Below are 23699 nucleotides of genomic sequence, written 5' to 3'. Positions count from 1 at the left end.
TATTATAATGAAGCTAGACATCAAGATATCTCGACATAGAAAGCTCGGAGACCTCGGACAATGAGGACTCTTAAACTGGAAAGCTAACAAATTCCAGTGTTGTACTCCAATCGACCTTTTTCTTCTTCATCTATGAACTTCAGGCGGTTTCTGCCCTTTGAGGTTCTTTGAATGGCAAAATGGTCATGAATTGGACTTGATATGTATGCGCGTTGCCTACCACATGGTAGCAGTTGCAAGTACTGCGTTTATTAACATAGTGTGGCTATCATTAGCCATAGTTTAATGGGTTATGAAGATAAGAGGCGAGTAGAATCAGGAAATACACAGTTACTGATGTATTAGCGACTCCGAGTTTGCTATTGCTCGTAATACCGACATGATTGTCCATAGCATTATACGCCTACGCATGGTGTACAAGGTCCGCGAGAAGCCAGCTGATCTTTTCACCGTCTTTCACCTCTCTATAGACGCGGATCTCCCTCACTTCATGCAGATATGAGTAAGTACCATACCACATCTATAACGGGTATAAACTAACAATCTAGCCATGCTCGATTCCGCCCTCAGACAAGCAGGTTGAGGGGCTGCCACGATTTGGGGTATTCTATACAGATAGTTACTGTTGGGATGGTCTATACCTTGGAAATAACATAAGGGTATGTTCAGCTAAGAAAAATATTGCCTATGAATTTACTAATATGAACTTATACTTCAAATAGTGAGTATCGAACAATTTAGATGGGATACGGACGAGTCGGTTGAAACTGTCTCAACAATTAATAAGATCACTTGCAACTGAGATCATGAGTTCTTTTGGTGTCTGTATCTCCAATCATGGCATCTTACCTCTAATATCTTAACTTTGCCGGTTCTAACGTTTCTGCGTCTTAAACTTTGTTTTACACCGCCACGTTCTATCAATCTGCATTTCAGAAAATCGAAAAGGATTATAATTCCGCCTTCCCATACCAGGAGTAGATGGATGTCTCCTTGTGCTGTACTTGTTCTGTTTGTACTTAGGATAAGGTGATTGCCGGGATTGTCTTTGTCGAACCCGGCAGGTCAATCTTCGCTGGCATGTTGAACCACTCTTTGTATCAAAGGCCTCCCAGATATTCTGTCAATGTTAATACTGAAAGACATTGAACGAATCTTAGTTTGCTTCAAGTACATTCATGTCCACGGCTGGTTATAAGAACAAAGCCCTAACAGGCTGGATTGCTTAATAGTATGCATGTGTTCTCACAAAGAGATGACTGGATGTTTCCCATTCTATGTATTTCAAGAAAGAAATGTCTGCATTTAACCTCTAGCAGTGTCTGATGCATCATTCACTGTAACAAGACCAGGTAATTCCCGTCCAGAAGCTTTCACCTGCACGCCACAACATCCTTAACAACCTCTTCGACAACTTTCCTTCAGAGCATAAATACAATAAATGGCCTGCTCTCGTGTTTTTCTACTATCATTACTGCCACATCTGCACCAGCGTCGACGTACATACAACTCAAACCCTCTCCACCAGTATACCGTGCCATTTGTGACACTAAATCATGGATTTCTGTTTCCAGCCAGCACGAGAGCATTCTGGACCTTTTGTTTACGCAAAAGGAGAGGCCCCAGTTGAAAAGCTCCTGCCCGAGCTCTGGTGGGAAGTGATCATCTATCTTACGAAGAAAGAATTGCTAACTCTTCAGCTGATCTTCAAAGAGGTGGAGAGGAGAATATTCCCCCTCTTTTTCAGACTCATGCTGCCGCGTCTACCGAGGCTATACACGAACTTATCTCGCGAGAACATTCAGTATAACCACACGATTGCCTCAAACCCTGACCTCTGCCAAATCCCACGAACCATGCGAGTCGCCTATCCATGGCGTGGTAGCTGCCTTGGTGAACAATTCAACGCCGACAGCCATTTCATGCAACTTTGCTCGAAGTTACCAGAGATCCATACCCTAATCAACGACCTCAAGTACTCCTTCACAAATTGTCGCAGCTTTGAGATCCACCTAGACGTATCATTAGTCCAGTTACAGGCCGAGAGCGAATATATCAACATCTTGCTCAAAATGCTTGCCGAAGCTGACATTAATCCGGAGCAGCTTACCTTCTTCGTCCCGTCAGAAGATAAATGTCACATTCGCTGGGGTACAGACCCATTCTTCCCTCAAATTATAGAGCCTCACAACATGATCCGCAGCTGGACAAACCTTCACACCTTGAAAATCGTCGACTTCTACGCCGGAGCCTGTTATGACTCTGTAGGATCTGCTGTCTGTCAGATCCTTAAAAAGGCGCCGTGTCTGGAGCGCCTCATCCACGAATCTTTCGAATGCCCTAGACAGAATGGGAGTGTCCTGTTACATCTCAGCAAGGCCGGTCCCTTCCCTCGACTCAAACATCTAGAGTTTCATTCTGCTGCAGTCTATTCAGAGAACGTTCTCGGATTTTTGAGAGTCAACGGCCAGTACCTGGTCTCAGTGGGCTTCTTCCACTGTTGGAGCAATAGTCTAGAGAGCTGGGAGGCCTTGCTTTCGCCCATGAAAGTCTATATGCCCAGGTTGAACTCGTTCACCCTCGACAAAGGGATGGTGGGAATGTCTAGTGGTGACTTTCTGATCCGGTCTTACAACTATACATATGAAGGCCCAAATATCGGTGATATACTCGGGAAACTGAGGTTTGGTGAAGGTGGAGTGTATCTTTAGTAGGTCTACTGGTTCTGGAGGTGAGATGAGCATATTGGGAGACTAATATGCTCATATAATGTATGGTATATGTGTTAGGAATAGTCATGTTGGAGCGAAATTATATACCACCGTCATAAGAAAGCTAATGAATAGTAATATAACTTATTCAGAAGGATCCGCTCCTGTTCTTTTATAGTAATTATATGAATCTGAAGATAACTAAATAGTGTGAATGAAGCAGTAACGACAAACTCAAGACATTCGGAGGCCACCGACACACACCTTCTGCCTCAATATCCCGTCTGATAGTGGTACAGGTAACTTAATACGGCAATGACTCCTACAAGCAATAAGAGGCTTCAGGGTTGAGTTACCTACCTACAGAATATAAGAATATTGACATGATGGGTTGGTTTTATTGACGACGCATTAATCATACCTTAGAACAACAATATAAGATTGCTGCGGGCCATGTTGGGCTCAACTGGGGGTACTAATGATAGACAGGCATAAAGAAACCAAATTAGTTCCCTGCCTAGAACTAATTCAATGTAGCGGAGTGCCTGCGAGTCTTGATGCTAAGATAAAGATCTAGTTCTCTCTGTTGATAATGGATGCCAGCTCTTTCCTGAAGTATAATACCGTTTGGATCACGGTAATAACAGCCCTACTACACGCAGTCCTTCTTTCTATGGCTTAACTGCTGTCTTTGATTTATATAAAGTACCCTCATCATCCTTTGTCATCATAATCTTTTACTGATTATTCTCCATCAAAAATCCCCGGGACTCCAGCCTATTATATTACTTTATTTTGACCTTGAAGGTTGTTAGGTCTCATAGTCTTTTGCATCAAAAATCATCAGTGTATATCACTTTTGTCTTCTATGAACAACTCCCAGGTTTATACATGAGCAAATAAACGATGCCAGCCCGTTTGTAACGCCATATTATATTACTCCACCCCTAAAAGACCAAGATCTTAACCTTCTTCTCTGCTGCGCCATACCGCTCCCGGAACTCTGGCCGTGTGAGAAGCTGCAACAACGGGAGGTGCGTTTCCTTCATGTCGAAGATGCCTCGTTGCTTCTGATCCACGTAGGATCCGTCAATGACGATGCGCTCGAGTTCACCCAGTTTCAGGGAGCCTGTAACGATTAGACCTGCTTCAGATATTCATAGTTCGGCTGCAACATACCTGCTTCAATAAGGTCCGAGATACGAGCAGGGGTACCGGCTCCAATGCCCGTGCTATTCATCATTAGCGATGGTCATAAATCATTGAAGTAATACATACCGTGCCCGCTCCAGGAACTGCTTGGCCTCCTCCAGCTTAATGTGCTTGGCGAACAACTTTCCGACAATAGCCTCTTTAGTCTGGAACGAACGGAGAGCACTTCAGAAATGTTAGCACCGCATATCATTTCTCACTATCAGTCTCCATGACTTACCGAACAACGTCGGCAGCTCTGAGCGCAGCACCAGAAATAACCAGAGTGTGCGGGGTACCCTTCTCCTCCGATGCCTTCGCAAGGTCAGCCCCCTTGTTCGGGCTGAACGCCTTCAGGAACGCAGGAAGCTGCTCCAGAGATCGGGTTTGTTCGAACGACGACGTATCCAGGAACGCGGAATCTATCCCCATCAGTATTCCAATCTCCACTACCAGCAAAACCCAACTTACCCGGCACAGACAGATCATTAAGTTCAACCGCACTCAGCTCCTTGTTATGGCGTTTGGCCTTCTGTAGGAAGTGATCGGCCAACAGCCGGCCGTCCATCTTTCCAATCGCTTCATCGATGCCACCCTTTGTCTCCGTCACCTTGGTATCGGCAGGCTCCTTCTTAGCGGGCTTCTCACCCGACTTGCCCTTGTCGTCCTTCTTTCCCTTGCCCTTGCCCTTGCCTTTCCGGTCATTGAAGTTCTTGCCGCCCTTATGCTTCTTGTTCGGGCCTTCGCTGGTGCTGCCAGTCGGCTTTGCGTCGTTCGGCTTGGAGTCTTCGGCCTGGCGCTTGCGCTTCTTGTCCACCTTGGCGGCGAGGGCGGACGGCTTGGGAGTTCCGTCAGACATAATTTGCGATCGCTGGACAGTGTTTTAGAGATACAGCCGAGTCGTATTCGTCAATGGCACAGGATTAGCCGTGACAAGCGTATGATGTCGCTGGCTGTGCAACTTTTTCTCTCCTTATCGATAAGAAGCAGCACCAATCAGTGGGTCTAACTGGGATTGGTTGACCGCCTTCCCTTCTGTCCGCTGCTGCTCTTCTCCGAGACGCGCTCCAGTTATCACTACAGCCATACAACCCCTCTTCATCTATCGCCGATTTTGGCTTCTATTATCATGAACAGCTGGCATTATTACTGAGCGTCGATAACTGCTACACTATAGTTTATTTGATGCGATAAGTTCGCATGCCCGCTAGCCAATGGCGACCACACCCAAGCCGCGTCGCCGGTCACCCCGAGTGTCTGATGGCTCGGAAGCATTGACTCCAGTAGGAGACACCACACTCACAGGGGTAAGCTGCTTTCTTTGTATTATATCATCTTGTACCTACTAACCAGATCCAGTTGCAACGTCTCCCCGCTCACACAAAATACCCCCTCACTCCCAGCCGATTCGCATCCACCACCCCCTCCGCGAACCGATACACCCCGCGAAACAGGGGCGCCGGCGCGCCGTCCACGCCGTATCGAGTGCAGGCGCTGCAACGACGCGCCGCGAACACGCCCGGACGCGATCGTAGACGAAGCGGGCGGATCCAGCGCGAGACGACATTCGATATCCTCCGCAACCTGGGGAAAGCCCTTGCCCCGACCACCCAGCCTATACAATCTTCGCCGCAGGAGCAAGTAGAGTCTTCGCCAGAGCCAGAACCGGAGAGAGATGAAATCGAAGACTTGGATAATGAGCCCGAAATTGAGCGCCCTCGTTTGTCGCTGCCGCTCGATGAGGTGGAGGAGGTAGATGAGGAGCCGGAGATGCACCCACCCCGGCTGTCGTTGGCGTTTGAGGAGGAAGATATTACGGTCGAGTATCCTCGACGGGCTATGAGTGAGCATGATCGGAATAGATTGTCGATGATGAGTGTGGGTGGCCCGCGGATGAGTGAGATTGGGGCGGCGACTGGGTTAGAGAGTGAGAGTGAAGATGGGGACGATACGGGGATTGTACATGGTGATGATGGAGGTGAAGATACGGTTCTTACGCAAGGGGACTTTGAGGGAGGGTGAGTTCTATGCACAGTTCGGGAGATCCAGCTGCTAACGAACATACAGAGGTGAAACGGAAGATCTTGGACGGTTCAACTTCGAGTTTAATTTCCCGTCGCCGCCTGCTCCTGGCGCAGAATTGGACCAAGAGGAGCCCATCCATGACGACGAAGGGTTCGAGCTCTCGATGGACATGCCAATGGACACTGGGGCAGGGTCTGATGATGCCGACAGCGTGTCCATCGCTGCTGGCGACTTCGGCATGGAGCTGCAATCGCCGCCGCCCGCTCCGGTGGCACTAAGTGAGAGCCAGAGTCCAGGTATTGCCGGAGGGGGGCTGCGGGACGAGGACCGCTACGTCTCCGGCGCGAAACAGAAGAAGCTCTCCCGACATGGCATTCCCGTGCCCAACCTTCCCGTCGGAGTTGTGAAGAAGCTGGCCACCCGGTTTGCGCGGGCGCGGAACGGGTCAAAAGCCAAGATCAGCAAGGAGACGCTGGCTGCGATTGAGCAGGCTTCATCGTGGTACTTCGAGCAAGCAAGTGAGGATCTGGCTGCGTATTCCAAGCACGCGGGGCGCAAGACTATCGACGAGAGCGATGTGGCAACCTTGATGCGGCGGTAAGTTCAGTCGTCCTGCCAATCTTCTACAGGGATACTAATTCAGTAGGCAACGGCACGTTAACCAGTCGACCACGATCTTCTCGCTGGCGCAAAAGCATCTGCCCAAGGAGCTGTTGCAAGATATGAGATTGGCAATGCCACCATGATGATACAGTATACATTCCTATAGATACAAGTCCAAACGCCGTCCAGCATGCGGGGACACGAGCCACTACCAGTTGCGGTTATGGCGCACACGCCGAGTAGCCTCGTTGGGACGCTTGCGGATGATCATCCACAGCATGATGGAGGTTGCCAGCGACAAGCCGTACCTGCAGCCGTCAGCCAGGGTTCTATACCTCGTCCGGGGAGGAAAGGGGAAATGCAACATACCAAGTAAAGATATACTGGCTGTGGTTGTTCTTGAGGTTGACTTCAGCAGCACGGCCAATAGGGATACCCTTGGCCTCGCGATCCATCGCCTCGACCATATCGGGGACTGATCCAGCATCATAGATTAGCTTCATCATCCAATACCCAAACCAATGAAATAAAAGAAGGAGGAACAACATACCCATAGTCTCCTCAATCCAAACAGGCTGACTCCCCGTCAACTCCGCCATCTGTTCAATATCAGGGAAATAAAACTTCCCCTCAGCTGGCACATTATCCGGTGTAAACATATTCTTCTTCCACGGTTCCCTTAACAATCCCTCCACCACGACCTTACCCTCCGGCAATGCCCTCCCCTCCCCTTGCCTCAATCTATCCCTCTGCTCCTTCATCTTCCGACTAATCCACCCCCGATTCACCAACACGGTACTCCCACCCTCGCGCTCCAGCGGCGTCACCACAAAGAACCCATCCTGGCCCTCTCGCATGCGCGGACCCACCAACATCTCCTGATCATGTCGGAGTGTGCCCGTCGCGACGACACGACGGTAATCGAACTCGGAGATCGCGGACGGGTCGATCCGCGGGGGTAGAGGCAGCGGGGGCTTGATTAGTCGGTCTTCGAATTTGGCAATTAGGTTGGTCTTCCACTCTAGACGTTGGATTTGCCATGTTCCGAGGGCGAAGGAAATTATGGGGATTAGTGCTGCATTGTATGTATGTTAGTTTGGTTTGTGGTTGTGGTTGGTGGGATGGGTATGGCGCACCGAGAATGATTAGTCCCGGACCATGCTTCCGGCCTGTGCGGACGACTTGCGAGGGGGCGTCGACGACGGAGAGCCAGCGCTGGTCGTCGTTGAATTGGTTGTTGTTGTAGAAGCGAAGCTGGGTGGTGTTGTTGGTTCGGCGGAGGCAGCGCGTGCAGAGGGAGTCCGGTCCTGCTGCTGTTCCTGTTCTGTTGAGGGCGGTGCGCAGAATTGAGGATGCGGGGCGTAGGGGTGTGGTTCTTGTGCCCGTCCGAGAGAGAACGGAGAGGAGGGAGCGCATGTTGCGCGCTGTTGTGTGTGGTTTCTGATGTGATTGATTGGGTTGGAGGCAGTTGGGGATTGAAAGTGCCAGTGGAAGAATGAAGAGAGAGCGGGTCGGGACGGGGTCTTTTCCGCCGATGCGGATTGTCGGCTTATCGATTGCGGGTGTCAGTCGGTAGCTCCGTAACCACTAGCTTCATTGTCACTTGTCTATTTCACATACTCGGAAAGCAAGACGCAAGATGTTCTACTCTGGGAGCTTACAGGAGGGTATCGCTGCGGCGGTCGCTGAGAGCAAGGCTGTCGTTTGCTTCGTTAGAGGTTCGTTATTTTCTACAGTCATTGAATAGAGGGATGCTGGAGCTCGGCGATACTCCGCAGTACTGACACCGGCTACATAGATGATGAGCAGACGAGCACAGAATGGGAGGAGAGCTACTTTACGTTTGACGAGGAGGTATGCAACATATCATATACATATGTTTCTGCATCTGCTAACGATGCGCAGTTATCGCAACTACTCCAATCGAGAGCTGTCCTCTTGCGCTTCACCAAAGGTAGTCAGGAAGCGGGCTTTCTGGCCTCTTTTTGTCCCATCGTCAAGTTTCCTACCGTCGTCGTGATAAAGTATGTGTTATGCTACTTAGATTAGGGAAGTTGTTGACCGTCGCAGGAATGGTATGATGTGCGATTACCTCGTGCCGGACATTTCCAAGGAGGACTTTCGCGATCGCCTACTTGTGAAGCTGGATGAGAGTCGCGCGCCAGTTCAGCAGAATGTAGGAAATGCGGGTGCTGCTGGGGGTGAGACGACGTCTGCGCCGGTGGCTTCTGATGCTCCTGCGACTGTGTCTCCTCCTGCGCCGGAACCTGTGTCTTCTGCGCCTGTATCGGCACCAGCGCCTGCTGCAGAGTCAGCTCCTACACCAGCTCCATCTCAGCCTGCACCCCAGCCCTCCACAACTGAGCCAGAGCAACCCCGCGATGCAGCTGTTCGTGAAGGAAAGAGACGAGTAGACGATGCGCGAGCCGAGCAACAACGTCCGTCCCCGACCAAGAAACTCCAACAACAGAAGAAGCAAGAACCAGCACCTAAGCCGCCTCCCCGACCAGTCACACAAGAGAGCAAGCCTAAACCCAAGCCCACCCCCAAAGAGAAGCCATCCTCCTCCGTCACGCCCAAAGAGCCCGCCACCCAACCCGCTGAACGGCGCCCACCCTCCCCTCCGAAGCAATACCGTCTCCAAGTGCGTCTCTTCGACGGCAGCTCCGTGCGCTCTAGCTTCACCCCCACCCAGACTATCCGCAACGACGTCCGTCCCTGGCTCGACAGTCAAATGGAAGAGCGCAGCCCATACAACCTCAAACACATCCTGACGCCTCTGCCGAATCGCACCCTCACCATAGCCGACGAGGAGCAAACCCTAGCCGAGCTGGGTCTCGGCAGCTCCGCGAACCTGGTGATGGTTCCGATCCAGTCCTACACGGAGGCATATTCCGGCGCGGGTGCGAGTCTGCCTGTCCGAGCGGTGTCGTCTGCCTACGGACTGGTGTCGTCGGCGGTCGGTACTGCGACGGGGCTTGTGGGATCGTTCTTTGGGTATGGAACGACGCAGGCGTCAGGCAGTGAGGCTGCGCCAACTGCTAGCACGGCGTCTTCGGGATCGAATGATGCGGGGCGCAGACGGGTGAATGCATCCAGAGGACCAATTATTCGGACGTTGAGGGATGCGCAGAATGAGGGGGATGATCGGCAGTTTTATAATGGGAATCAGGTGAGTACTGTTGTTAAAGATGGGTGTTCATATGCTAACGGTTGTGTATAGTTGAACTTTCAGCCTCGAAATGATGGAGACAGACGATAGGAAGCCGTATTGTAGTGCAAATACTGGAATCCATGCTATGTATGTATCAAACTCCCACTTCCTTTGCTTGCAGCGAAGCATGTATGTACCTCTATGAGAATGATATAAAGCCTATATTATCATTTATCATCTACAAATCTAAGTACCATAACCAAATGAATGGAAACAGAAACACATGAAGAGTGGAATGATCCTTTTTTATCTATATTTATAGTTCCTGTCCATGCATGCCCATCACAGGCATAGCCAACCCATTGAAAAAAAAGGGTAGTAAGCTTCTCAAGTGGTATATGTTATACAAGGGGGTAATAGATAATAGAAAATAAAATAAGAGAGAAATAACGGGCTAATCCACCACTATGCCATATATTGCCCATCCATCCATAAAAAAAATTCATTCATCTCATCCTCCATCATCAATCACCTTCGATACTCAGTCTCCATTTAGTACGGCTTAGCAGCAGCCTGGCAAGCCTTCTATAAACACAATACCCATTAGCATATTCCCCCAACAACCACTCACAATCACCAACACCAACCCCGGGGAAACGTACCAGCTGATCCAAGTACCACCCACAGATCGTCAAATCACCCTTGTTCTCATCCATGCACTTGCGGAAGTTCTGCGCATCCGTGGCACAAGCCGGCGCCTCCCAAGAGCTGTTGGTAGCGTTTCCAGCCCAGAGACCGTTGTCCATGGGCTGAGCGGGAGCCGGCGCAGCCTGCTGGGGAGCCTCAGCGGGAGCACTGGAGCCGCCACCACCGCCGAAGAACATTCCGCCGATGGCGTGGCCGATGGAGGAGCCGACGGCGACACCACTATATTTCATCATATGTTAGTTTGGTTCATTTATATAAGGGGGTTTGGGGGAAAGGTATTGAGGTATGTGTGGCAACGTACGCAGCAGTCGAGGCCATCTGGCCGAAAAGACCGGGGCCCTGGCTTTGCTGGACGGGAGCAGCGGCGGGAGTGGCAGCGGGGGCAGCAGCCGGAGGGGGAGCGTGGTGCTGCTGCTGGGGGTGAGCAGCAGTGGAGTGAGGCTGTTGCTGGCCGTAAGAAGGGGCGGCAGCAGGTCTGGCGGGAGCAGCGGTAGGACGGGTGGGAGCGCTGCGCGCGGGAGTAGGGGCGGCACCACGGCGTTGACGAGGCATTTTGTGTGTTGTTTTTGGTGGTTGTGAGGGTGGTAGTTAAGGGAGAAGGTGTAGGTCTGGATGTTGTATGTGGGTTAAAGTGTTGGGAAGCGGGTGGAGAGAGTTGTTTTATAGTCGGAAAAGAAGAAGCTCGAAAGTCGGGCGGAGAAAGTTCGAAAACTCCGATCGCCCTGGTTATTCTCCCGTTCCTGATTGGTTGCTTCGGACGTTAGGTCAGCTGCCGGTCCCGGCGCTTACGGTTGATCGTTGCTTTAATGCCGAGGATGGATGGGTTTAGAATAGAAATTGAGGGATATATTATTATCATTTGGATTTGTTTTATTGCTAGTGGATATGATATTCGCTACTTAGTGGAGACAACGTTGAGTCTCACAGAACAGTGGATCTGAAGCTATCCGCACATGTTCTGCTTAACTCCGGCAGTGACTCACTGCATCGCCATGATCCACAGGGCTGAGCATGAGCATCCTCTCTGTCAGTCACTTGCCACTGCTTTAACTAAATGACTCGAATCGTATAGTAGTCCATGGAATAAATTTTGTCGGTTCCTACACCAGGTCTACTGTGACCATGGCATGCACCCGCTTCCTCACTGTACTCGTCTTTCAACAGATTCATTGAGGCTGTCCTCTATGCGGTGGGTATCATCGTTCCATGTGTACTTTTAGTAGCTTCGTGGCAGCAGCCTGTAGACAATATATGTTGCTGAGATGTTGCGCGTCACTCGTCGTTAAAGTGCTGCAATCCCAGTAACAGACAGCCCCTCAACCGGTCCAGCCGGCAGATCGACATAAATCGCTACCTCCTCATTTCAACTTCTTCGTCTTGCGCAATTCATCCTTCTTCTTTCTCCGCTCCTTCTTGTTCTCATTGTGCTCTTCCTTGCTGACCCTCCTCTTCTGCTTGTCCTTGCGCTTCTTCTTATCATCAGAGCTCTTGCCCGACGGCTTAGGTGCGGGCTTCACAAGCTCCTCGGACTCGGATTCACTCTCGGAGTTGCTTGTCGCATTCTGCGATGACTGCTGAGACGTAGCACCTGCTTTTTTAGCCAGTATCGATGCCTTTAGCTGAGCGCGTGCTCTCTCCTTTGCCTCCTGCTCCTTGCGCGCCAGGTCGATCTTGTCATTTCCAGCCTACTCAATTAGCCTCGACCCTCAAATGTGCCGTGTAGGAGTAACTCACAAGACCATGTTTGATAAAGCGACTGGCAGCCTGCTTGTCAAGAGTTAGAGTACGCTTTTCCGGCTCCGCTTCGAGCGCGGTGATCTTCGCAAAGTATTGCTTGACTCTAGTTAATTCTCTAAACACGGAGTGTTCCTTAGCATTGACGCCGTGAAGACGCAGATACGCTGTAGAAATTAGCAATCAAGCTCGCCCCAGCTGCAATGGTGACGTACAGAAAATAAGAGACTCCAGCGCGTAAGTCACCAAGACGTGGAATTTCGCTTTATCCATCACTGGAAGCTTCTTCGACGTCTCCACCACGGAGCTGTCCAGAATGGGCTTCAGAGCCTCTTCAAGATCATCGATGTTGTCATCCAGCTGCTCAAGCAGCGGAAGTAGGTCTGCTGCCTCCATTTTGATTATGTGTACGAATATCTGGGGAGGAATCGATGATGTTGGATTGAAAAGAAGCGGATAATGTCGATTTTTTATCTCCGGGCGGTCTCTAAGGCGGTGAAGAGCTATTTGTCCGCCTTCTCCCTCATGCGATGCCGACTTCACTCTCGATCTATATCTTCCTGTCAGTTTGCATATCGTTGTTAGGACTGTGAGTCCTTGGGGCAATTGTCATTTGCTTCATCTTATAATGAGACGGTGATTATATTACCATCACCTCTCAGTTTGTACGGCGCGTGAACTCGGACTCACTGTATTTACTCTCCAGCCGTCAAAGTGTCGTACATACTGGGGCGCAGTCCGCTTCGGCGGACGACAGTCTGCGAATTATGTCTTGTCTCAAGGCGTAGTTCGCATCCCAAATCATATGGTCGATTCGTGTCTACCTGGATGCAGAATGCCGAAGAAGCGTCAAAAGATAGTGGAAAGCGCAGACTGTCTGGACGCATACATATCCTAGGCCTTGGGAATGTAGGCACATTTGTTGCCCACTCTCTTGCAAGTCGTCCGTCACCTCCGCCTGTCACTCTACTCTTGCATAACCCCAATCTGTACAAGTCATGGCTGGGGAGAAAACAGAGCTTAGCAATTAACTCAAATGGATTGGACGATATCAAGACGGGCTTCGACGTCAACGTCCTGAATGGCAAAGCATGGCATGCATTCCCATACTGGGATAAAAACGGCAAGACCGGGGAAGCCATGGCTCGGGCCGATGACGGCGATGTTGAAGGCTCCCTAGCCGGGTCTGTCCAAGACGAGGAGCGCATTGAATGCTTGGTCGTCAGTGTCAAGGCGCCGGTGACGGCTATGGCCTTAGAGTCTGTCAAGCATCGTTTGACACCCGACTCTACGGTCCTACTACTTCAGAACGGCATGGGCGTCATTGATGAGCTTAATGAGAAGGTCTTCCCTGATCCCCGCAAACGCCCGAACTACATGCAAGGCATTGTCTCGCACGGGCTGGCCCGCAGAAAGGAACCATTCCAAGTCGCCCATACGGGCATCGGCACGACCATCCTGGGACCGGCTTTGCCCTCGAACTCGACGTCTCCGATCAGCGAAAACGAGGATGACTGGGCCGCAAGCACCAAGTACCTCCTGCGGACCATGACCCTCACTCCTCCACTGGTTGCTGTCGCGGAGACTCCGTCCGCTCTCATGCTCTACCAACTTGAGAAGCTGGCGATGAACGCTGTCATCAATCCGTTGACGGCGTTGATGAACTGCGAGAATGGCGAGCTTCTCTACAACTACAGTCTCACACGCGTGACGCGATTGCTCCTTCATGAGATTTCGAGCGTGATCTGCGCCCTTCCCGAACTACAGGGCATCCCTGGTATCGAGAGCCGATTCTCCCCGGAACGACTGCGCTGGATGGTTACTCAGCTTGCCAGCAAGACAGCAAAGAATCACAGCTCCATGCTGCAGGATGTACGAGCCGGCAAGACGACCGAGATCGGATACCTAAACGGCTACATTGTGCGCAGAGGCGAAGAACTCGGCATCAAGTGCGTGGTAAACTACATGATGAAGCACCTGGTTCTGGGCAAGCAGCACACGTCGAAGCAAAGAGATGCCAGCGCCATTCCGATTGACATTCTGTAGTCTTTCCAGAACGGATGTCTGTACTTATATTTGAACCGATTGATACTACTAGTTAATATACCCCTTCCTTATTCTATACACATCCATTCCCCAGATAGAAATGATATCATATCATGAAGACACCCGATCAATCGCCTCCTCACAAAGCCCCCGAATCTGCCTCCACCTCTTCAACAGCATCCTAACCACACCTTGATCCTCCGTCTGGGCAATATACAAATCCTCTAACCGCGCAATCGCCACATCCGCTTCCTTGATATACACACCAATCCAGCCCCGAATCACAGCCGCAGACATCTTCTCATCCACCCCGTCGGTCGAGTATCCGAGCACATAGTCCTGCCAAAGTCGTAGTGGCATGTAGGTTAAACCGGCGGCGATTTCTGTTCGGTAGCAGACGCCCTCGGAGGTGAGTTGGTAGTTTCTGTGTTTAATTATGGCTTCGTCAGTGGTGTGTGGTGATAGATAAGTGAATGGGAGGCGTACCCGTAGTACTGGTGGAACTCGAGTTCTTCTTGTTTTGAGGCATTCAGGTCCTGCAGGATTATCTCATCAAGATAGAGGGTTTCGGAGGCGTTGGTGTCGAGGTAGAAGCCGTCTTGATAGAGTGGTGGTTAGGATGGGGTGGGGATTTTGTTGTGGTGGAATTGTAGGGGATGCGGGCTTACATTCTGTGAACAGGAAATCGTTCGAATGAGGCCCGTAGCTCATGTAGATTTCCTCGCCTTCATCTGTATATCTTGTCAGCATATCGCTGTCTTTGTCACCATAATAGTAATGAAAAAGAGGTAAAGAACGTACTGTACTCCTTCGCCGCACGAAAGACATACTCCGCCCCGTCGAACTTGACATTACACTATCCATCCACAATATCTCACGTTAGCCATCTCATCCAACCTACACAGATAGAAAGGGAAGGTATATACCGCCACATCCGAATGATTAAAATAATCCGCAAACGGCACCAACGCCATCGCATCATTCCTATCCTCCGGCATCTCCGCCCCCGGCAGAAGATAAAAGAAGCTTCGCGTGTTCACAATCACCCAATGGTACGTGAACAGCTCTTTATCTGTCTTGGGGAATACCCGGACAACGATATCCCATGCTTTGCGGAGACGGGTTTCTTGTGCTTTGAGGAGGTTCTGATGCCGTGTGTCGTACTTGTGTTTCCGTTTCCCGGGGGTTATGGTGCTCCAGGTGTTGGAGATGGAGGGTGGGAGGAGGTCCTGGATTTTGCTGGTGTTGCTGTTGCTGCTGGGTGAGAGGGGGGAAGATGAAGACCAGAGGATCGGCATGCTAGAGGTAAAGTCCTCCATTGTGGGCCAGGTGTTGCGCCATGGTGTGAGGTGGGAGGGACTGGCGTTGGTGAGGTATGCGGCGTAGAGGGTGTGGGTTGGTGTATCTGATGGGAAGCGCGAGGTGAACGTGGATGGGAGTTTGGAGGGCGTGAGCATTGCGGAGTGGGGGACTTTGACGAGGATGGAATCTTTCTGTTATATCATGTGAATGTTAGTTGGTGTATATGAGTTTGAGGGGATATAAGTATGGGGGGATGTACTTCTATCTTTCGCGTTGCGATCATACCGAGACCGCGGCCGGGGAATCGCGCTGGACTGACCCCATTGATGACGATTCCTTGTGTTTTAGCCCATTCTGTGAAGTCTTCGTGCTTCTCGCCGGGCCACCAGGTGGGCTTCATGTTGACAGTCGGTTTAGACAATTGAGGGGTAAGTTGTTGGTGTGGAGGGGGTTGAAGGATAACGAGAGGTGTGACAAGTATTTATGGGAGGGTGGAAGACAAACAAAGCTCCCCTGTTTGAACCTGCGTAATTATTCCCTAAGCAATGTACATTCAGCGATATCAATGCCTCTGTATCCCTCAATGGCAATCCAAGCAGAGACGATCAGATGCGCCAAAAACCGCCGATAAAGAAAAAGATTATCTTATCGATCTTTATCAGTCCTACGGCACCGCACACCCACCACTAGCGCCATCCGGCTCCGAAAGCATCCCATCGTACCACACCCTCATCTACATCCATCCGGCCCAAGGATCATGTCCATTGCGACGTGTTACCCTTCACTCGACACACGATGACAGTCCTCCGGACGCGCAGCGCCGTCCAACACGCGCGCGAGCTAAACAATATCCTCTCCTGCGCAGCACCGCTATCGCTCCGCGCCCACTCACGGCCTATCTCCGGCTTCAACCGTCCTCCGCCTAACTATCCCGGCCATGTGCCATTGAATTTTGTAGAGCGCGGCGCTCTGGCCATTGGGTCAGCTGTGGGTTCTCTTCTTAACCCCCGAAGAGCTGGTACATATACTTCAGTCAATCCTAGTATGCAATTTTGTAACTAACATATCACAAAAGACCTAATTGCCGCCTGCGGCGAAGCCACCGCAACACCCTACTTCATCTACCGGCTCCGCGACGCCATGCTCTCCGATCCAACAGGCCGACAAATCCTCCGCGACCGTCCGCGCATCACCTCCGAGACCCTCAAACTGCCATACCTCCGCTCCCTCCCTGAGAACACCGTCGGCCGGACGTACGCCACCTGGCTGGACCGCGAAGGCGTGTCTCCGGACACCCGGGACAATGTGCAATACATTGACGATGAGGAATGTGCGTACGTCATGCAGCGGTACCGCGAGTGTCATGACTTCTACCATGCTGTGACGGGTTTGCCGATTTTCGTGGAGGGCGAGCTGGCACTCAAGGCGTTTGAGTTCCTGAATACGTTGATTCCCATGACTGGGTTGAGTTTGTTTGCATCCGTGAGGTTGAAGCCTGCGGAAAGAGAACGGTTGTTTTCGATTTATTTGCCGTGGGCGTTGAAGAGTGGGTTGCAGAGTAAGGAGTTGATTAATGTTTATTGGGAGAAGGTGTTGGAGAAGGATGTCGGGGAGTTGAGGGCGGAGTTGGGCATTGAGAGGCCGCCGGATATGAGGGAGATTAGGCGGATGATTCGAATGCAGAAGAAGAGGGAGAAGGAGTTGATGGAGCAGAGGGGGCAATAGCTTCAGATGGGATCAGTATGCTTATTATAAGATGTATTATATTCCTTGCTTCCTGTTGAGGAAGCTATATTTCTGTACCATTATATGAGGAATGGCCACTTCCTGAATGATTACTCGGCCAAGTATCATTAGGTCCTCGGTGGAGGAACTGTTGACGGACTATCAAGTTGGAAAAACTGTACTTTTGTCGTAGCAGAAATTCAGCTGCAAGCTGCTCTGGTCGTGAAGGTGGAAATCCGAGAGCTGGAGGTATCATTGAACATGGCAAGCATTCAGCACAAACTGAACACCCTTCGCTAAAAACACATCTCACAGATCCAACAGGTCGTCATCATCATCCCAGCCGCCGCGCCGGTTGATCACAATCTTGTGCTCCTCCTCATCCTTGCGCTGGTTCTCGGCCATGGCGTTCAACAACTGCTTGAGCTGCTCCTCGGTAACCTTCTGGCGCAATTGGCCGGACTGGGCGAGCATGATGAGACGGGACTCGACGTCAGCAGCGCGGGATTCCTTGACAAGGCGGATGCGACCCAAACGATCGGCGGCTTCGGGCTCGAGGATCTGGTTCAGAATAGTGGCGCGGCGGTCGGCTATTCGTATAAGAATAAGCAATTTGTTCGAGAGTGTGATGTAGGCAGAGAGATTCCTCCGGCGTGTTCTATTCTAGTGGGTTATGAGTTTGCGCATACCTTCAGCTTGCCTAGGGTGGAGCGACAAGTCAGTCAAGATTTACAAATGAAGAAGCAAAAACGAGGTCTGGGAATCATACCTTCTCTGTTCCTCCTGGTTGCCGTCCGAAGGGCCACCACGTGCGCCACCCTGTTGCTGAAGCTGGGCAAGACGGGCCCGTCTGATCTATACCAGATTTAAGCATTTGATACGAAGAGTGTTGAAGGCGCGGATCCGGGTATTCATCGAGCATGGACGCCCATGAAGACGGGGAAAGTTAAATGTAGGTGGAAAGATTTCATACTGACCTCTTCAAGCTCTGCGTCGGCCATGATTTTTGATGTGCTGTGTATGCAAGATTCAAAGACCAGGAGGATTCTAAGAGTGATGCGGGGTAAAAAGTGACGGGATGAAACTCGGACAGAATGAATTGCAGGCCGATGCCGATGATTCGACGCATTCCATCTTTGGAGAACTTTCCAACCCCACCTTGCTTGAATGCCTGTGCGCCTCAGGCACTCAGGCACATGAAGTGGGGCGCCATGAGGCCGTCGGGCATCCTGGCCCGATCCGGCAATCAATAGTCCGCAGATTAGTACTAGACTAGTTTGGAACTGGGGTGGCTGGGCACTTGGGCCAATTCATTACAGATTACACACACACACACATACAGCAGAGCACAATTACATGCATAATATGTTCAAACACAATTGTTATCCTTCATTCTACAAAAATATAGGCAGATGACTTGTTGAGAGACAAACCTGCAGACCGAGGCTGCAATGCCAACAAACCCGAATATAAACTTCCAGGAGAAAGTAAGTTGAGTGTCGTTGTGGTGGAGAGTGGAAGATCGCAAGTGACTGCAAGTGTCGTCATCAGGTGTGCCAAGGAAGAGCTGCCTTTTTAAGCCAAAAGAAACCATCCACCGCCGAAGATCCGGCTGATTTTGGGAGAAAGATTGGCTGATTATCCCCAAATTAGAACGCCCTAATGTCGCACCCAACCGCATCGGATGGATCTTTGCGCCCAAACTATTGAAAAGCGTGTGAAGAGTTTTTGCAGGTCGAGAGAAAGCTTATGAATTGGAACGAGCTCTCTTAAATTTCCCAAGAGGCTCTAGTCACCGTCTCCGGAGGCCCTTGCGAGATCGGGTTCCGTATCGAGATCGTACCTAGTGGGAACCATTAAGCCGGATGAGAACGTGGCGCGAGTGATGGGAAAAAATGATTCCACCATCCATACAGAGAGTATCATATCATACGTAATCTAGCAATGGCGTGTTACACTTGAACAGTCCGTCAGACTTGATTGTAGTACGTAGTAGTAGTTAGTTTCTTCTTCCCCGCCCTTTTTCCCTTCATCCACACCGAGGAATGAACCAAAGGATGGAATGGCAGCCAGTCCCAAGCTTCACGCCGGCCCTTGTGATTGTCCACCACCGGAGACGCGCCGGGAGGCGATCGACCTTCCAGATACGGTAAGTTCTAAGCGCCTGTTGTTTGCCTCCGAGTTGATGATTGGCTCACTGCCGAGTGGAGCCGGTATCGGAACCGTAAATACGGCAAACAGGGCGGCGATACCGAGTCAGACGTACAGTGGAAATGATACTCTGTTACTGTTACTGACTGCCTGTTGCGACCTGAATCCACTTGCCGTACCAACTCCGGCCTTGCCTGCAGTCGTGCTTGTGCTCTTCTTGTTCTTGTTCTTGTCTCTGCTGCTACTCTCTGGTCGTCCTTGACCTCTTCTTAATTCTCCTCATTTGTTCTTCCCCCCCGGGTCGCTGACCATCTTTTTCTATCTATAATTCTTTTTTAAACTAATTTAATTAGCTTACACTAATCTTCCCACTAACTCCCATCATCTGCCTTGACGAAAGAGGGGTTACGTCCACTGATTACCCGCTAAGACGTCTCTTTCCCTTCCTTTATCTCGCTCAACCCGGCTCTCGCCTCCAGTTAATCGTCATCCTTCCGGTCTATCCTTCCCTACTTATCGCCGCCTCTCCTTCATACCCCTCTTTCAGCGACTTTCGCTCTCTATCGAATTGCATCTCGCTCCTTTCTGCGACTCAATGCTTCGTTCTCCGACTGGCTGATTCCTCTCCAGTCTGCGCGCTGGCGGGGACGTCACGTTACTGCTTTCCCCCCTGCTTTAATCCTTCCATGCATACATCCTCAACCAGCCCTTGTCTCTGCCAGGATTTGCAGATGCGAAGCGTTGCCGGTCCGTTATATACGTGGTTGTGATACGCGCCTCTTTCTGCTGTGATACCCTGTTCTGCTGCATTTGCCGTGTCGACATCTCCCGATCATCATGGCCGAGTATGTATATTCATGTCCCTCCAAAGCAGTTGACCGATGCTGTGTTTGTTTGCTAATTTCGGTGACAGTTTTATTGCTTTCCACACTTATTACTCTCGCCACAATTTCCTATCCCCGTCTACCATGCTGCCACGTCCCACCAGCCACAAACGGTCGAATTCCTCCGAGAACAACTCTCTCTCCCCCGACAAGACCGTCACGAAAGCCAGGTCTACCAATGACCTGTCTGGAACCGTCACTGCGAAGCCGACACCGGGCGTCCGCTCGTCCAGTGTTGGCAACTTCCAGGAAACTAGCTTTAGCACCTTGAAGGATCCCAGACTTGCGAGCCACTCGGAAGACTCGGAGACGTCAGAGTCAACACAGTCGCATCATCCCGACTTGAGCAATGAGGTCGCAGCTTTGAGCGTCAAGTTGGTCCAGGCGATCAACAATCAGACGACACTCGATGACAACCTAGTCGCCACTCGTCAGGAATTGGAGCAGGCACAAGCCAAGATCCGAGCCCTGGAGTTGGAAAATGAAAAGTATCGGCAAGACATTGATCAGGAAGTTTTGATCAAGAAGTCCGACGTGGATTATGAGATGTTGCGCTTGCAAGCTGCTTTGGCTGAAGAGAAGGCTCAGCGCGCCCTTGTGGAAAAGGAGAAGAAGGGCATTGAACAAGAACTAGAGACATTAACTGCCGCGCTTTTTGAAGAAGCCAACAAGGTAAGCTCCATATGCGATTGTATGTCGGGTCGACCAACTGACTTGTTACCTTTTGAACAGATGGTCGCCGCGGCCAAGCTTGAGCGTGAGGCTGTAGAGAAGAAAAACGAGCAGCTACGCTCTCAAGTGAAAGACACCGAAGCACTGCTTGCATCACATCAAGAACAATTGGCCGAGCTAAAATCTGTTTTGCATGGACTCAACCTCGCCAAGGATGATAGCGAGACTCGCACAATCATCTCGACAGCTCCGTCATCACCAACTATGCCGCGGCATCCTTTGCATGTCAGCAAGAATTCTGAGATTCCCGACATACCAGAGGAAATTCCCACATTGGAAGAGCTCACTCCAGGGCCGTCCACTAGTTTCCCACATTTGATCAAGCCGGTCTGTCGAACGGATATCCAAGCTTATGAGGACTTTCGGGAACTCTTCACGACATCTCGAGCTTCCAAGCCTGCAAGTCGGGCCACAAGTGGGTCTTACGCTGGCTTGAATGTCATGAGTCTGGCTAGTGGGTTCGGTTCAGCGTCGTCATCTCCCGCCAAATCTCAAACACATTCTCCCAATGGCAGCGTGTCTTCCCCACAGCCCGTGACTTCCCACATTCCTCTCAAGGAGACCCGCTTCTACAAGCGCGTGCTTTCGGAAGACATCGAACCGACCCTCCGGCTTGATGCTGCGCCCGGGATCTCATGGCTAACGCGGCGCTCAGTATTAAGTGGGATCTGCGATGGAACTCTCCTGGTTGAACCCATGCCGCCTTCAGCAAAGAAATATGAGTTTCCTTGTTCAATGTGTGGCGAGCGCAGAAACGGTCCCACCAACGAGAGGACCCATCGATTTCGGACGTCCGATAGCGAGACCGCTCAACGATACCCTCTGTGTGTACTGTGTTTAGAGAGAGTCCGTTCCAGCTGCGAGTTCACTGGATACCTCCGTCTCATCCTTGACGGCCATGTTCGCATTGGTGATGCGGAAGAGGAGAAGGATGCATGGGATGAAACTATCCGACTAAGGGAGAGAATGTTCTGGTCACGCATCGGGGGTGGAATTATCCCTTTGTTTGCTCACGCCAATGGCTTCCAAGGAAATATCCCTACACCTACTGATTGCGTTGAGGCGCCTGTTGCAGATGGTCGTGATGAGTGCCAGCGGTCAATCATCTCTACTGTCCCTGAGGATGTCGCTACTGAAACAAAGAACCTAGACGACATTGAAGAGCACAACCATGACGAGGGTTCTGTGGGAGACGATCCGTTTGTGTCTGCTCCCTCCGAGTCAGAATCTACAGCCAGCAGCGCGGCGGTCTCTCCCACGGATGCCAACGCACCCGTATTGAAGACAGACCTCGTTGATGATATGAACGAGCAACCTGATATGCAGGTTATCGTCCCTGAAAATACGCATGATGAAGCCGATAGCGTCAAGCTCTCAACTGAAGTTGAGGAGACGCCGAACAACCACGACACCACAAAGAATGGTGATAACTGATATGATCAATGCCGATTTGACCCCACGATTCTCATCGTTTCGACAACGCGGACGTCCCTCCGTTGTCTTGCACTCTACTTGGGGTTTGATTTCGTGTTCCGACCAGCATTTGCGCGGACCCACCCTTTTTCAAACTTCATCTATTCTCATATACCGGTATAGTTCAACCATGCCTGCTTGCTTAATTCCTCACCGATCCTGTCCTTTGCATCCGAGACATATTATCAGTCAAGAGCAGCATGGGCTATGTATTATTAATACCTTGTTTTTTCTTGTTTCTCCTTTGTATACATATTTTTCTTTCTATTGGGTTTCTTTTCATTTCTTGTGTATTTGGTTTTCTCCCAAGTTTCTTTACCCTTTCGCGTTTGTACCTCCTGCACCATTTGTTTGCTCAACGCTATCGGGATGCGAACGTCCTCGATGCGCGAAGGTACTCCTGGATGAACTATGACCTCGCATTTCAATGAATTTTGCGTTTCTTTGTCACATGGAATAGTGTCCACCCGGCACTTTCAAGTTTTTGCAGCATACATTTCTTTCTGTTGCTATTCCCCCGGTGCATCCAATTGCGATTGATTCTTTTTACGCGATATACATGGTGGCAGAGATATCAGGGCTTATGGAGCGGATGATGCAGGAATGCAAGGTAGTGGCTTTGCACCTAGCAACTGTAGGTAGAGCAAAAATTTATGATGTTCTCGAGTTCTTCGGTATCGTAATTTAACGTAAACGGTCTACTTACTACGCGTGTAACAAGCGGAGCAACTACTATACCATGCCCGTTAATTTCCTTCTACAGACATAGAACCCAGATCAAACATGAAATGTTATCAAGATTTTACAACTGAAGTGTAGACGACACACGTCTCGCCTCAAAGAAGACCTATCAACCACGTATACATACTCCATCATCGACTGCAAAAACGCCAGAGTAGACAATATAACGATAGATCCTAATTCCCAGTATGCCAGGTAAGAGTGTAAATATGAAGAGTGAAAAAACGGAAAGGGCCCAAATAGACACATCATGAAAGAGTCAAAAAAAAAAAAAAATAAAAATAAAAAAAAAAAAAAATAAATAAATAATAATAATAATAATAATAACGGAAAATACGCATTTGGTCTATTTCCTCGTCATAGCCTGCCGTTCATGAATGCGACAGATTTGCACTTCGAGTTTCATACTCTATGGAATCGGCGATGCGCCAGCAGGTCCGACAACAGGCGGCGGCACAGGACCCGAACCAGGCACGGCACCTTCGACAGCCATCTTCTTGCGACGGGCCTCTTCCTCCG

General features: G+C 50.4%; 14 protein-coding genes across 14 annotated transcripts; 7 read left to right on the top strand and 7 right to left on the bottom strand.

The window, feature by feature from the left end:
- Positions 1–1556: 1556 nt before the first annotated feature.
- BO85DRAFT_459327 (uncharacterized protein) lies at positions 1557–2682 on the top strand (the record flags this gene model as incomplete). The annotated part of the gene is made up of 2 exons (XM_025661645.1): positions 1557–2549; positions 2650–2682. The coding sequence occupies 2 exons, from the start codon at positions 1557–1559 to the stop codon at positions 2680–2682; spliced, it is 1026 nt and encodes a 341-aa protein (XP_025516082.1).
- Positions 2683–3536: 854 nt separating this feature from the next.
- On the bottom strand, positions 3537–4848 carry BO85DRAFT_420735 (uncharacterized protein). Its single transcript, XM_025657903.1, has 5 exons — positions 4374–4848; positions 4144–4324; positions 3990–4088; positions 3891–3943; positions 3537–3840 (listed from the first exon to the last, which is right to left on the bottom strand). Exons 1-5 carry the CDS (start codon positions 4759–4761, stop codon positions 3659–3661), a joined length of 903 nt encoding a protein of 300 aa, XP_025516081.1. The 5' UTR covers positions 4762–4848; the 3' UTR covers positions 3537–3658.
- A 160-nt stretch (positions 4849–5008) lies between these two features.
- BO85DRAFT_397103 (uncharacterized protein) lies at positions 5009–7168 on the top strand. The gene is made up of 4 exons (XM_025657012.1): positions 5009–5209; positions 5262–5920; positions 5970–6524; positions 6574–7168. The coding sequence occupies exons 1-4, from the start codon at positions 5117–5119 to the stop codon at positions 6671–6673; spliced, it is 1407 nt and encodes a 468-aa protein (XP_025516080.1). The 5' UTR covers positions 5009–5116; the 3' UTR covers positions 6674–7168.
- BO85DRAFT_449260 (cytochrome oxidase assembly protein SHY1) lies at positions 6624–8009 on the bottom strand. The gene is made up of 4 exons (XM_025660125.1): positions 7667–8009; positions 7081–7605; positions 6900–7005; positions 6624–6838 (listed from the first exon to the last, which is right to left on the bottom strand). The coding sequence occupies exons 1-4, from the start codon at positions 7944–7946 to the stop codon at positions 6739–6741; spliced, it is 1011 nt and encodes a 336-aa protein (XP_025516079.1). The 5' UTR covers positions 7947–8009; the 3' UTR covers positions 6624–6738.
- A 160-nt stretch (positions 8010–8169) lies between these two features.
- On the top strand, positions 8170–9792 carry BO85DRAFT_459323 (UBX domain protein; the record flags this gene model as incomplete). The annotated part of the gene is made up of 5 exons (XM_025661644.1): positions 8170–8248; positions 8329–8384; positions 8436–8554; positions 8601–9702; positions 9754–9792. 5 exons carry the CDS (start codon positions 8170–8172, stop codon positions 9790–9792), a joined length of 1395 nt encoding a protein of 464 aa, XP_025516078.1.
- A 168-nt stretch (positions 9793–9960) lies between these two features.
- BO85DRAFT_477771 (uncharacterized protein) lies at positions 9961–10944 on the bottom strand (the record flags this gene model as incomplete). Its single annotated transcript, XM_025662851.1, has 2 exons — positions 9961–10611; positions 10694–10944. 2 exons carry the CDS (start codon positions 10942–10944, stop codon positions 10209–10211), a joined length of 654 nt encoding a protein of 217 aa, XP_025516077.1. The 3' UTR covers positions 9961–10208.
- An 806-nt stretch (positions 10945–11750) lies between these two features.
- Positions 11751–12522, bottom strand: BO85DRAFT_487960 (Sas10/Utp3/C1D family protein; the record flags this gene model as incomplete). Its single annotated transcript, XM_025663493.1, has 3 exons — positions 11751–12077; positions 12127–12293; positions 12342–12522. The coding sequence occupies 3 exons, from the start codon at positions 12520–12522 to the stop codon at positions 11751–11753; spliced, it is 675 nt and encodes a 224-aa protein (XP_025516076.1).
- A 163-nt stretch (positions 12523–12685) lies between these two features.
- On the top strand, positions 12686–14329 carry BO85DRAFT_420723 (ketopantoate reductase family protein). Its single transcript, XM_025657902.1, has one exon. The coding sequence runs from the start codon at positions 12955–12957 to the stop codon at positions 14170–14172; it is 1218 nt and encodes a 405-aa protein (XP_025516075.1). The 5' UTR covers positions 12686–12954; the 3' UTR covers positions 14173–14329.
- BO85DRAFT_449255 (uncharacterized protein) lies at positions 14120–16089 on the bottom strand. Its single transcript, XM_025660124.1, has 6 exons — positions 15734–16089; positions 15099–15665; positions 14974–15028; positions 14841–14903; positions 14659–14770; positions 14120–14596 (listed from the first exon to the last, which is right to left on the bottom strand). The coding sequence occupies exons 1-6, from the start codon at positions 15872–15874 to the stop codon at positions 14284–14286; spliced, it is 1251 nt and encodes a 416-aa protein (XP_025516074.1). The 5' UTR covers positions 15875–16089; the 3' UTR covers positions 14120–14283.
- A 137-nt stretch (positions 16090–16226) lies between these two features.
- On the top strand, positions 16227–17353 carry coq4 (ubiquinone biosynthesis protein COQ4). The gene is made up of 2 exons (XM_025657011.1): positions 16227–16492; positions 16550–17353. The coding sequence occupies exons 1-2, from the start codon at positions 16270–16272 to the stop codon at positions 17197–17199; spliced, it is 873 nt and encodes a 290-aa protein (XP_025516073.1). The 5' UTR covers positions 16227–16269; the 3' UTR covers positions 17200–17353.
- Positions 17354–17508: 155 nt separating this feature from the next.
- BO85DRAFT_487956 (DNA-binding protein) lies at positions 17509–18200 on the bottom strand (the record flags this gene model as incomplete). Its single annotated transcript, XM_025663492.1, has 4 exons — positions 17509–17789; positions 17889–17899; positions 17969–18054; positions 18177–18200. 4 exons carry the CDS (start codon positions 18198–18200, stop codon positions 17509–17511), a joined length of 402 nt encoding a protein of 133 aa, XP_025516072.1.
- A 1700-nt stretch (positions 18201–19900) lies between these two features.
- On the top strand, positions 19901–22520 carry BO85DRAFT_296364 (guanine nucleotide exchange factor SEC2). The gene is made up of 3 exons (XM_025655311.1): positions 19901–20195; positions 20264–20906; positions 20967–22520. Exons 1-3 carry the CDS (start codon positions 20188–20190, stop codon positions 22398–22400), a joined length of 2085 nt encoding a protein of 694 aa, XP_025516071.1. The 5' UTR covers positions 19901–20187; the 3' UTR covers positions 22401–22520.
- Positions 22521–22945, top strand: BO85DRAFT_296356 (uncharacterized protein). Its single transcript, XM_025655310.1, has one exon. It carries the CDS (start codon positions 22640–22642, stop codon positions 22868–22870), a length of 231 nt encoding a protein of 76 aa, XP_025516070.1. The 5' UTR covers positions 22521–22639; the 3' UTR covers positions 22871–22945.
- A 224-nt stretch (positions 22946–23169) lies between these two features.
- BO85DRAFT_296353 (uncharacterized protein) lies at positions 23170–23551 on the bottom strand. Its single transcript, XM_025655309.1, has one exon. It carries the CDS (start codon positions 23430–23432, stop codon positions 23217–23219), a length of 216 nt encoding a protein of 71 aa, XP_025516069.1. The 5' UTR covers positions 23433–23551; the 3' UTR covers positions 23170–23216.
- Between the last annotated feature and the right edge of the window lie 148 nt (positions 23552–23699).

Source organism: Aspergillus piperis (genome assembly GCF_003184755.1).
Source record: "Aspergillus piperis CBS 112811 unplaced genomic scaffold BO85scaffold_8, whole genome shotgun sequence".
NCBI lineage: Eukaryota > Fungi > Ascomycota > Eurotiomycetes > Eurotiales > Aspergillaceae > Aspergillus > Aspergillus piperis.
The sequence above is the reverse complement of the archived record's forward strand: the minus strand, read 5'-3'. Positions and strand labels throughout refer to the sequence as shown.